We start from the raw sequence: 13,923 nt of genomic DNA on the forward strand, positions 1-13,923 counted from the left end.
ATCAACATCAATTCCAAAAACAACAAAATACATACTGGAAACAATACCAAATCTACTTATTACCACAAAAGGACTAGAAAAACTACTCAAAGATGTAAATCCATCGAAAGCATCTGGACCAGATGGTATACCAAACAAAATACTTAAAGAATGTGCCACAGAAATAGCACCAGGACTTACTGCCATCTTCCAAACATCAATAGACACTGGCATACTACCCGAAGACTGGCTAAACGCAAACATCTCGTGTGTATTCAAAAAAGGAGACAAACACGCTGCAGAAAACTATAGACCAGTCTCATTAACATCGGTACCTTGCAAACTATTAGAACATATCATATGCAAGCACATCCTCAAACATCTTGAAAAGCACAGAGTCTTAACATCACTCAACCATGGATTCCGATCTGGCTACAACTATTAGTCACCTTACATGACTTCATGAAAGCATTTGACGCCGGACTACAAACTGATATCGCAATCCTGGACTTTTCAAAAGCCTTTGATACAGTACCACACAACAAATTATTATCAAAAATGGGAGAATACGGAATTCGAGGACAACTAAACAACTGGCTAAATATGTTTCTGACACAGAGAACGATGAAAGTAGTAGTAGAGGGAGAACAGTCGGAAGAAGTCAAAGTGGACTCAGGTGTTCCACAGGGAACAGTTCTAGGACCATTACTTTTCCTATGTCATATAAATGACCTCCCGGACACTGCCAAATCATCAGTACGGCTGTTCGCCGATGACTGTCTATTATACAGAACCATCAAAACAGAGAAAGATCACAAAATGCTACAAGAAGACCTAGCTAGCCTAGAAGACTGGGCAAATAAATGGGGTATGCGATTCAACGCAAAGAAATGCTACATACTAAGCATAAAGAACAAAAGCCAGAGATTCTATACACTCAACGGCCACATACTCCAACAAGTTCAGAGCAACCCATACCTAGGAGTGCAGATATCAGAAGACCTGAAGTGGAGCACGCATATAACAAACGTTGCCAAAAAGGCTAACTCAACCCTAGGCTTCCTCAGAAGAAATTTACGATACTGCCCACAGGAATGTAAGAAAACTGCTTACATTTCCTTAGTAAGATCTACAATGGAATATGCAGCAACAGTATGGGACCCCTACAGTATTGTAGACTCAAACAAGCTAGAAAGAATACAAAGACAAGCAGCACGCTTTATAACAGGCGATTACAGAACTAGAGAAGATGGCTGCATAACAAACATGCTTACAAAATTAGAACTACAGGAACTACAATTGAGACGCACGAGCCAAAAGCTTATATTTATGTACAAGGTGGTTGAGGGGCTGGTACCTGCTATTGATCCAGACGACTTCCTCAAATCAGCAAGACCAAGACGAAACATCACAGCTAAAAAGTTTGACAACTACCAAGCCACAAACATTGTTGAAAAACAAGTGAGGAACAATACCAGGTGTTTTGACATTCCTACCAGCAAAACACCGCAACATTCAAATTCATTCTTTGTGTCCACAATAGTAAATTGGAACCATCTAGAAGACACTATTGTTCGCGCAACTAGTGTAGAGAGCTTTAAATCTGCTCTCGCGAAACGTCAATAAATCGACGACGCCTTCACTCCCATTGTATAAAAGCCAGAATTGGTAACTACGACGTACCCATACAGATAGAGAATAAGCAAAATGTCAATTATATTTGGTGTGTGGAATGATTGTTAAGTGTATGTGTCTTTCTAGCAGGGTTCATTTGACTCTGACCTCATTTTCAGTGTGGATTGCTCAATGTAAAAATTTCAAGGTTGGGTTTGTTTCACAGATACTGAAAGCAAGGATTTGTACTATACAAATCCTTGCTGAAAGCAATAGGTCAACTAAAGTTGGTGCAATTAATAATTTTAAGGTGTGCATGTTTGCTATGTAGCATCTGACCTTGTCCTCATTTTCAAGGTTCATAGGGCAATGCATTACTTGAAGTTGACCATTTATCTTTCAGACCCTTACATAACATTATCATGGTCAGTAAAGCAGGTGACATTTCAGAATGTGCACTCCTGTTCAAATACTATATAATGAGCAATATGTCAGCAATATTAGGTATATTGCATGATTGTTTCTAGTACATGTCTGTCTGGCAGGTATCATCTTTCTTGACCTTGTTCCATGGATTGTAAGGTAAACATGTCTGTGTGGCAGTGTACTTCTTGACCTCATTTTCATAGTTTATTAGTCAGCCTTAAGTTTTCCTGGTTAAATATGTATCATCTGACCTTAACCTCATGTTCGAGTAACATTGGTCAGTGTTAATTTTCCATGCTTTTGTCTGTATAAACAAAAGGTCAACACTATTTGGTATATGGAATGATTGTTAAGTGAACATGTCTGTCTGCATGTTAATCTGGAAGAGAGGGGAAAGACCTTAACATTATTCTCATTGATTATAGACAATAATAAGTTTATGTGATACTTGAGGTAAAAACCTTATCTCTGATTTTAAGACTTTCAACATTAAATCAATCATGGTCATTAAAGCAATTAAGACATTTCAGCTAGAACATTCTTGTGTAAAACTAAATGGATGCCAAGTGATGAGAATAGCTTACTTCACCTTTTGAAACTCCAGCTAAAAGTGTTCAGTAACAGGATGTTAATGAGTGATGGATTTAAAAATGCATTACACAGTTTAGCATGCTCATATAATGGTTGATTTTAAATCTCACAAAGCCTTCATTTGTAGTAAACCTAACATAACCTGAAATCATGTGATTAAAATTTTGTACATGGCCATTCCCTGAAAGAACATCCAAGAATTTAATAAAAATTAGGTGGATGAGAAATGAGCCTGAAAATGCATCACAGTGTTATGTTACTATGTCATATGGGTTTTGTTCATTGTTGAAGTCTGTACAGTGACCTATACATATTGACTTGGATGTCATTTGAGCTCCGGTTGAAATCCATCTCATTCGCAAAAACCACATCTTTTCTTCTCCTTATTCTTACAGGAAGTTTTGACTTGTGGTTCTTGAGAAAAGTGCAACCAAAATTGTATGCACCTGACAAACAAACACAATTAGTTCTGTATCATAATTCTGTGTACCACTTATATAAAACAACGAACATCAAAAACATCAACAACTTTCAAAAAAATATTTCTGTATAATATATATTCTATAAATCAATAAAAAACAATATACATCAGAAACATCAACAAGAATATTATTGCATCACAGTTATAAAAATATAAATATCAATACGCAATCTGAAATCTATAACATAGTTTGTTCATAAAATTTTATGCAATTTTTTATCATATTTTGGTCTGTAAGAGGTAATTTACCATAATGAAGGAAGTTTACTTCTCAGTTTCAAAATAACAAGTTTTTCATAACACTAGAATACATTGGTAGTGACTAAATAAAGGAACCCAGAGAGCAAAAATATAATATAGGTCAATGTGCTTGTTTTCAAGATATTAGCTATTTAAATTTTGACAACGTTCTCTCTTGATTTTCCATAGCTTTATTAGAGTGTAAATGTCTTCGATTCATAATTTTTTAGCAACATTAATTGTTTTATTTATGTTGACCAAAATAATTTAGAAAACCATATCCTTTTAAATTTTACAGTTCTATCATTCATAGTATGGAAAACTGTATACAAGAACCATCAACTATTTCTAAATCATTTTAGTATGAACACAATGCTGATTTTAATATTTTATTTGTTGTAGCACAAACAAATAGCTTTTTTTTCAATAAGAATTAAAGTAAGTCCATGGAATGCTGTAGTAATAACTATTTGTTTATATAAAACATTTTAACATCAGATTTCTGTCTATTGCTGAGTGATGCTCAATGATTATTTTACAATTTGCTGTCCATTTCTGAACACCATTGACTCATTGGTACCTTGTTCTCACTCAATTTCTGTAACAATCTACTTGGTATCCAATGACTACTGTAAGCTGTCAATTAAAAAAGAAGAATAATAGTCAAAACCATTTAAATTGATTCTTGCAAATTGTTGTATCCAGAATTTTCTTTATGTGCCAGCACTAAGCCATTTTAGCCTGTAGTCATAGTCTCAAGTCTCTAATTGTATGTCACTGTCATACGTGGGAGAGGTATAGCTAGCTATAAAATCAGGTTTAATCCACCATGTTTTACGTAAAGAAATGCCTGTAACAAGTCAGTAATATGAAAATTGTTTTCCATTGATTTTCCCATTTGATAACGATTTCAGTATTTTTGTTAATTTACTTTTTCACATCAACTTTAAAGTATGAAAAATTTGAAAAGCACAAATGTTCATAAGAACATGTCAAAATTTTATGCCAGAAATAACTTTTTGCGTTAATAGTCAGTGTTAATGAACAAGTTGAAAAATTAAACATTTATAAAAGATTATGAAAAAGTAATGATTAGTGCTTACTGCAAATTAAATATATCCATTTATTATGATTTTATAGTGATAAAACTTTGGACTGATAAAGCAAATTGCCAATGCAGTCAACATTCCCATAGTATAAACTAATTTGTTGATTCTGAATAAATACAATATCAAATGCAGTTTTGTGTGTCCTTATTTAGTATGGTATATGCATTTAAATTCTTTTGTTCAGCTATATTAATCAATCAAAGATTGGCTTTCAAGGAGAAATTTAAAGGTCCCATTGAATAAATTTATATTGCATGACCATGATGACAAAGAGTAACTCATTCTGGATTAAGGTTTCATTTTTTTTGGCAATAAATCTTTCGCATACAAAGAAATCCAAGTTAGCACTTACATAGAAACTTTAAATATAACATTTTCTCTTTGATTATGATGATAAATCCTTAAATAACATAACTTACAACTTTATCAACTGGTAAATGAGTTTCAAATTTTAAAGCTTTTGTTTACAAGCATATATACTTACGAAAATTTTCGTGATAATAACAAATTCTTTGGTAAATTTTGTCTAATCCTATTTTGTTGGCATAATACATTGGTCCACCTAAATACTTTGGCCAGGAAAATCCATATATCCTTAAAATAATACAAACTCTATATTTATATGAAAAATATAAATATGAAAATTAGTTTATGACTTAAAATAGTGTAGTATTAACTTTTCATCATCTAAAATTTCTTTGTATTTAACCATTCTTTCATTTTCCTTATATTTTTGGTTAATGTTAAATAAAAGATGTGGTATGATTGCCAATGAAAATGGTTTATATTGTCACTTGACAAAAACCATTTTTTCAATACCTTAAAGAAATAAGTAAGAAACTTTTTATCTTGATTACCTTAATTTGCTTGATAACTTTTTCCTTACTGTTTTCTTATTTTGTACTGTTAAACTACCAGGTAAGGGAGAATGGTTCCTTTAAACATGTTTAACCCTGCCACATTCGGTATGTGCCTGTCCCAAGTCAGGAGTCTGTAATTTAGTGGTTGCCGTTTGTTACTGTGTAACATATTTGTTATTCATTTATTTTATTTAAAGTAAATTAGGCTGTTAATTTTCTCATTTGAATTGTTTCCCATTTGTCATTTCTGGGCCTTATATTGCTGACTTATTGGTATGGGCTTTGCTCATTGTGGAAGGCAGCATAGTTGTTAATTTCTGTGGCATTTTTTTTTTTGGAGAACTGTCTCATTGGCAATCATTCCACAACTTATTTTCATAATTCATACCCACTACAATGAGTCTATTATATTTTTTTATATCTTACCAGGAAATATCAATGTCCTCGGGAGTGGCAGCAACACCTTCTTCTAATATCTTAAATCCTTCATTGATACATGAATACACTAATCTTTCTAAAATTTCCTGCAAACAGTATCATTAACTTTTCATTTTATAAGAATAAAATAACAAGACATGGTTATATTAAAAACAAAATTCATTTGCTTATAGATTCTGTACTGGTTTAAATAAAGGCAACAGTTTTACACTGGGGATTCTTTTATTTTCTTGAGTAACATTATGTATGATATGAGGAAAATTGATATTTTCTTAAATATTTCATTTCATGACTTGCCAAAAAGTCTGCTTACAAGCCTATAGAATATTTTTTTTATTATTTCTTGAACATTCAAATTCTAGGCTCATCTTAAACCCAAGAAATCCACAAAAATTGCTACCCCACAAGTAATAATGAATCCATATCATTATAAATATGTTGTAAATTTGATAGTTGTTTCCAGACTACTTTTGTATTGTCAGATAGGGGATAATATTTCCATGTAGATGTTTTAAAGTAGATTACAACTTTTCCTTGCTATACAAAATGACATGTTTTAATACTATAAATAACCTGTGTTTAGATTTCTGCTACAATAAAGAAATTACAAAAATTAAGAAGGTATTGGTCTTCCTGGTTGATGATTTTCAACTTATTTAAAAGTTCTATGATTTTTATGTTAAAAGTTGACAGATTACTCATACAAAAAATTATACTGCATATTTTTACCTGAGTTGATATATTTCTCCTTTGTATTCCAGCCTTCATACAGTGATCCTTTATAAGTTCCATTACTTCCTCGTCAGGGGTAGCTAACTTTCCTCCTGGCTTCTCATACCTATACCAACCTTTTCCTAATTTGACAGATAAATAAGTTTGAATAACCTTTTAAGAAGAGAAATTTTGTAAAACCTATATTAAGTTATCTTTATACCATTCACATTAAAATTTGTTATGTAGGTAACCATAAAACATAATTCAATCATATTTGTTTCAGTGACTTTTCGGGGATTATTAAGAAAAAACCATGATGACATTATCAGGCAAAATAGAAAAAATAAAGTAAGGGAAAACATAAACTGCATTTCTCTATGAGAGAAAAATATTTAAATAAAACATTATATGGAAATATTCAACAGCTGTGTCTCCAAAAGATTTATTTCACAAGATATTGACATAATAGAACTTATGTTTATATATTTTAAGTAGTTTTTAGGATACACAGATTCTTTTTTTTTATCTTTTCATCCAGTAAATCAAGCAGATGCTCAAAATTAGTTCTTAAAAATGAAAAAAAATTGTGAAATCAAATCAAAAGGACAAATGTAGAAAATACCAAGGGTAATATTTTTACCAGAAACTTTTTGTATATTTTTTAATGTGGGACTTGAATAACTATAAAAATTAATTTTGCTGAGCATTCTACATCATATTCATTTCATCTTTTTTAAGTGTATGACTGTTATATCTTTGTGTGTGTTTGGATTTTTTTCTGTTTGACATGGAAGTAAGGAGCCTACACAATAAACAACCACATTTAGTATGGTATATGGCTGTCCATTAACAATATATTTTATACAGTATTTAACATTGTATATTTTTCCAGATAATTTAAGCACAAATAACCTGTTTTTCTTCCAAGTCTTCCCTTATCATACATTGTCCTTGTCAATGTGGATATTCTCTCTCCCATCAGAAACTTAGAATCGGCAGTTAATTCTACACCCTTTGATTTCGCCAACTCTGTCTGTATCTTATAACCAATATCAAGTCCTACAACAAAACCAATAAACTTTCAGATGGATGGATCATCAGTATTAATTCCCTCAGATAAATGTTTTATATTTTGTCGAAAAACATAGATTTTACCATGCTTGTTTTGAAAAACCTAATTTTAAATGTATGGATCAACTGGCTTTGATCAAGTTACCGGTACTAATTGGGTTAAATTGCCAAATTATACTGCTATTTTATAATCATAGATGGCGTATACAGATAATGAAATCTTAAATGAAAAAGTCTTTGCATATCTTAAATCTATGAAAAAAAAGAAAAAAAAAAGAATATACAACTCTTTTGAAATGATGGCTATAATAAAAGTTTTTTAGATTCTCAAACGGTATTGTATGAATATGAACATCACACCTTTTAATTCTTTCTGGGAAAAAAAAAGTTTATCACCATAATCACACCATCTCCTTATTTTCATATCAATGGCTTTGTAGTATGGGGAAAATCTAAATCTGGGTTTTGTGAAGTAAGCAAAATAGATCAGTACCAAAATCGTTCACAGCCTGAATGGCTAATATAATTTTAAGAAGATGTGGTATGCTTTCCAATGAGACAACTCTCAAAAACAAACCAATAGCATAGAAATGAACAACTTTAGTTTCTTTCAACACCAAGTTCATTTCATAGAAAGTATTCTACTTATTTCTTCTGTGTTTTTATCCTAATATTGTGAATAAACTGCTACTGTCATAAGGTTCTGTGTTTTTATCCTTATATTGTGTATAAACTGCTACTGTCATAAGGTTCTGTTGTGTATAAACTGCTACTGTCATAAGGTTCTGTTGTGTATAAACTGCTACTGTCATAAGGTTCTGTGTTTTTTATCCTAATATTGTGTATAAACTGCTACTGTCATAAGGTTCTGTGTTTTTTATCCTAATATTGTGTATAAACTGCTACTGTCATAAGGTTCTGTGTTTTTTATCCTAATATTGTGTATAAATTGCTACTGTCATAAGGTTCTGTGTTTTTTATCCTGATATTGTGTATAAATTGCTACTGTCATAAGGTTCTGTGTTTTTTATCCTGATATTGTGTATAAATTGCTACTGTCATAAGGTTCTGTGTTTTTTATCCTGATATTGTGTATAAACTGCTACTGTCATAAGGTTCTGTGTTTTTATCCTAATATTGTGTATAAATTGCTACTGTCATAAGGTTCTGTGTTTTTATCCTAATATTGTGTATAAATTGCTACTGTCATAAGGTTCTGTGTTTTTATCCTAATATTGTGTATAAACTGCTACTGTCATAAGGTTCTGTGTTTTTTATCCTGATATTGTGTATAAATTGCTACTGTCATAAGGTTCTGTGTTTTTTATCCTGATATTGTGTATAAATTGCTACTGTCATAAGGTTCTGTGTTTTTTATCCTGATATTGTGTATAAACTGCTACTGTCATAAGGTTCTGTGTTTTTATCCTAATATTGTGTATAAATTGCTACTGTCATAAGGTTCTGTGTTTTTATCCTAATATTGTGTATAAATTGCTACTGTCATAAGGTTCTGTGTTTTTATCCTAATATTGTGTATAAACTGCTACTGTCATAAGGTTCTGTGTTTTTTATCCTGATATTGTGTATAAACTGCTACTGTCATAAGGTTCTGTGTTTTTTATCCTGATATTGTGTATAAACTGCTACTGTCATAAGGTTCTGTGTTTTTTATCCTGATATTGTGTATAAATTGCTACTGTCATAAGGTTCTGTGTTTTTTATCCTGATATTGTGTATAAACTGCTACTGTCATAAGGTTCTGTGTTTTTATCCTAATATTGTGTATAAATTGCTACTGTCATAAGGTTCTGTGTTTTTATCCTAATATTGTGTATAAATTGCTACTGTCATAAGGTTCTGTGTTTTTATCCTAATATTGTGTATAAACTGCTACTGTCATAAGGTTCTGTGTTTTTTATCCTGATATTGTGTATAAATTGCTACTGTCATAAGGTTCTGTGTTTTTTATCCTGATATTGTGTATAAACTGCTACTGTCATAAGGTTCTGTGTTTTTATCCTAATATTGTGTATAAATTGCTACTGTCATAAGGTTCTGTGTTTTTATCCTAATATTGTGTATAAATTGCTACTGTCATAAGGTTCTGTGTTTTTATCCTAATATTGTGTATAAACTGCTACTGTCATAAGGTTCTGTGTTTTTTATCCTGATATTGTGTATAAACTGCTACTGTCATAAGGTTCTGTGTTTTTATCCTAATATTGTGTATAAATTGCTACTGTCATAAGGTTCTGTGTTTTTATCCTAATATTGTGTATAAATTGCTACTGTCATAAGGTTCTGTGTTTTTATCCTAATATTGTGTATAAACTGCTACTGTCATAAGGTTCTGTGTTTTTTATCCTGATATTGTGTATAAACTGCTACTGTCATAAGGTTCTGTGATATTATACTATTTAATAAAACATTAAAAAATTAAATTTTCTATAAAACTTAAGGTAAGGAACCGGGCGTATTGCATTTCCGCTAATTTTTCAAAGTCCCAATACTACGTTTATTAATTGCTTTTCCGAAAGTTTTCTTGGTAAATTATAAATATTTGAATATATATTAGATAAATTATTCATTTTATCTTTTTAATAAAGAAAATGTTCTGATCTTATATCTACAATTTACTAGATTTAACTAGTTGACTCGGATTAGTTAAACTCCATTGAGAAATCTTTGGTTTGGCTTACTTGCTAACAGACATGAGTGAAGAATGCTTTTATAATAGCATTATAGGTATTCCTTAATTATTTGCAGAAAAGTAATAATTCCTTTTTTCCGGAATAATTATTTGCGGAAACGTCATCTTTTTTTCCCCGGAAAAGTAATGCCAATTTGCGGAAACGTACAACGTCGAAGGAACCATGTAGGTAAATTTGAACATTACCTTGATTTCCATTAAGTACTGGCTGTCAGTTTTAAAATATTGAATCTTAATCTATGTAAAGAGTCATTACCTGAGAGATCCCCAGTTTTAAATGGTCCCATTGGCATTCCTAAATTTTCCAGAACACTATCGACTTCTTGTGGTGTAGAACCTTCCTCAAGCAGAAAATAAGCCTAAAATCAAATAAATTTCTGTCCCGTTTTAGTTGCAGGACAAATATAGAAATCAATTTAAATAAAACTGGTAAAAAAATGCATGAGTTTTTGTTATTTTTTTCTATATTTCTTGTTTGAATAATATTATATTATATCATTCCAATGTATATACATATTGATAGTGTAATCAATATTTTTAAAATTGTGATGTAAAACAAAATCTCATATTCCATTCTGAACGTTGGGACTTCCATATTGGACATAACGCACAGTTTACAACATTTTTAACAGGTTTTTAAGTGGTAGTATAGTACTTCTAAATTTGTTTTCATAATTACTTTAGATCTTAAAATCAAACAAAAAGAATAAATAATAAAATTTTTCATCGGTATTGATTATCATTTTTAATGTCCTGTTTAGTTTTGTAATTTCATGTCTTATGTTTAGGAATTTAAAAATACAGCTGTGCATACCACATAAATCAGAAACATAAAATCGACAATTAATTAAAATTGAAAGGGAGCTCATATCAATAAATATAATATATTCTTTCAAATTGGTGAAAGCGTTTTTGAATTATTGTCAGAAAACTTGAAAATCCCCCTTTTGGTAATGAATACAAGCCCTTTACTCAGAAACATAAAATCATAAATCTATCAAAAATGAAAGGTAGCTCATGTCAATAGATATGAACAATTCACCAAAGTTTCAAGCGAATCCGCCGAAGGTTTTTTGAGTTAATGTCTGACATATTGACGATGGACGGACAGATAGATGGACAGATGGATGGACAGATGGACAGGACGCAGGTACGGACGGACAACGGTATACCATAATTTGTCCCTTAAACTGACATATATGAAGTATAGGCAGTGGAATAAAACCTTTATTTCCTTTGGCTAAGGAAGATATGAGCATTGGTTCATCCTTGAAAAGTTATATTATCCCAAAGCAATGCCCTTGTAAAATAGGATTTTTTAAGAAATTTAATCTTCATTTCTCCTTCAGACACAGGAAATAAATGTATATTTATAGCTATTTATAATTTTTAAAATGTAAGACTCAAATGTCTGAACAAATTTATTCAAGCTGTGAAATATGTGGAACCAATTATAACAAACCTCAACACTTAAGGGACCTCTCATCCTATTGGCTAGGAATCCTTGGCAAGATTTAACCAGTACAGAAACTTTTCCAATTTTCCTTCCAACATCCATGATAGTAGCTACAGTAGCTGGTGAAGTCTCAGTACTATATATATTCTCTAATAATCTCATGTAATAAGCAGGGGCAAAGAAATGCATTCCTGCTACTTTGTCTCCTCGATTTGTAGCAGTTCCAATCTGAAAAAGAAAAAACAAAATTGCAAATTCTGATCTTTAGATCTCAGAAGTCAATTAGTGGATGATATCTGAATATCTGAGAGTATTGAAAAAATACTCAATCAAAGTGTTATTATCATTTAACAGTTCAAGGAGAAAAATAGATACAAATGTCTGTATGCCTACATTACACTACCATATAAGTAGGAGGTTTGACTAGCCATAAAACCAGGTTCAATCCACAATTTTTTCTTAAAATGTTCTGTACCAAGTGAGGAACATGGCAGTTACTATCAAATAGTTTGTTTCTATGTAAGTTGGTGTTTGTTGTTTTTGTAGTTCAGTGTTTTTGTTGTTCCATTGTTTTCCTCTTATAGTTGATGTGTTTCTCTAGGACTACTCTAGGTCTTACTTTGTACCCTGAATTTGTTTTCACTTAATCGATTTATGACTATTGAACAGAGGTATACTACTGTTGTCTTTATTTACAGTAGAAATATCTTACAAATGATAATTATTTCTTTGTATGATTTTTTCCCTATTATTCATCTATTTTATGTATCACATTAAATCTTATAAACATAATGAAGTCTTCTGAAAGACAGAAGACAAAGGATAGAGATTTCAACATTCCCCAATACTACAAAATAATACTGTAAATTTATAAATTATTGCGTGCATTTTTTATTGCAATTTTGTCATTTTAGTCTTGAATGTGATTTTAATTGTTGCAATATTAAGAAAATTCCTGTTTAATTCATATAAATACAAGAATGTGTCCATAGTAAACCGATGCCCCACTTGCACTATCATCTTCTATGTTTTATGGACAGTAAAATTGGGGAAAAAACTCTTATTTGGTATTCAAAATCAGAAAGATCATATCATAAGGAACATGTATACTAAGTTTCAAGTTGATTGAAGATGTAATACCACCAAATCATGGTACGTCACATCCGGTTGCATACGAAAGTAGGTCAAAAAAATATTCCCTTGAATTTGACAGTTGTAGAAAATTAACCCTGCATTTCAATGCACTTAAATTTTTCTGAGTCGTAAATATGTATGTTGGATGTCTGAAATAATCATTCTTTTTTTATTTGATGGTCTTATAAAATATTTTGGAACGTTTAGGTTACATAGTTACCAAAGCAGGTAACCAGTAAATAACAGTGTAAAAATTGGGTTGTTTACTTCCGGCGGTGGTTACTTTCTTATATGCAATGAAATGTAGTGTGAAATTTTCACTGTATCACTGGAAAGGATTGAACTTTACACATGCAAAGTATTTCTTTGGTTGAAATAGAGGTAAATACTGCACAATTTATTTAAAAGTGCCAATTTAACAAAGACTAATAGGGAAAAATCAATGGTGGTATTACACCTGAACTTCAACTTCATCAAAAACTACCTTGACCAAAACTTTAATCTGAAACTTGCACTATCATTTTCTATATTCAGTGGACCGTAAAATTGGGGTCAAAACTCTAATTTGGCATTAAAATTTGAAAGATCATATCATTGGGAACATGTGTACCAAGTTTTAAGTTAATTGGACTTCAACTTCATCAAAAACTACCTTGACCAAAAGCTATAACCGAAATCAGGACAGACTAATGAACGAACAGATGGACGCACATACCAGAAAACATAATGCCCCTATAATATTGTAGGTGGGACATAAAAATTCAAAATGCAAGTTCAAATTATGTATTATTGCGATTATAACCCTGTCACATTTTTGGCAATTATAAAAACATTGCATTAATTTCTGAACTTAAAGTATAAGAATCTTACCCTATTTATGTCTAGACTAGATGTGTTACTACATAACAGAGTTGTAGGTTTGCACAGCTTGTCTAACTTACTAAATATTTCTCTTTTCAAACTCAAATTTTCATATACAGCTTCAATAACCTGTAAAATGAAATAATGAAGAGAAAACAAGTTAAATAACCATAAAAATATTATATCTGGTGTCCCTTTCCAGGAACCTTGAATTAGGTTTAAAATTTAAAAACAAT

At 31.1% G+C, this 13,923-nt stretch overlaps 1 protein-coding gene across 2 annotated transcripts in view; it reads right to left on the reverse strand.

Annotated features, from left to right (window-relative positions):
* Positions 1-3,139: 3,139 nt before the first annotated feature.
* The window catches only part of LOC139513357 (peroxisomal bifunctional enzyme-like), a 28,471-nt gene continuing 17,687 nt past the window's right edge, over positions 3,140-13,923 (reverse strand). For both annotated transcript variants that reach the window (XM_071301761.1, XM_071301762.1), the window contains exons 11-18: positions 13,697-13,816; positions 11,699-11,920; positions 10,493-10,595; positions 7,365-7,511; positions 6,468-6,592; positions 5,727-5,824; positions 4,925-5,034; positions 3,140-3,967 (exon numbers count right to left, since the gene is read on the reverse strand). In XM_071301761.1, coding sequence (XP_071157862.1) covers positions 3,867-3,967; positions 4,925-5,034; positions 5,727-5,824; positions 6,468-6,592; positions 7,365-7,511; positions 10,493-10,595; positions 11,699-11,920; positions 13,697-13,816 — 1,026 coding nt within the window. In that variant the 3' untranslated portion in view covers positions 3,140-3,866. The remainder of the gene's footprint in view (positions 3,968-4,924; positions 5,035-5,726; positions 5,825-6,467; positions 6,593-7,364; positions 7,512-10,492; positions 10,596-11,698; positions 11,921-13,696; positions 13,817-13,923) is intronic.

Source organism: Mytilus edulis, chromosome 2 (genome assembly GCF_963676685.1).
Source record: "Mytilus edulis chromosome 2, xbMytEdul2.2, whole genome shotgun sequence".
In the NCBI taxonomy this organism is placed as follows: domain Eukaryota; kingdom Metazoa; phylum Mollusca; class Bivalvia; order Mytilida; family Mytilidae; genus Mytilus; species Mytilus edulis.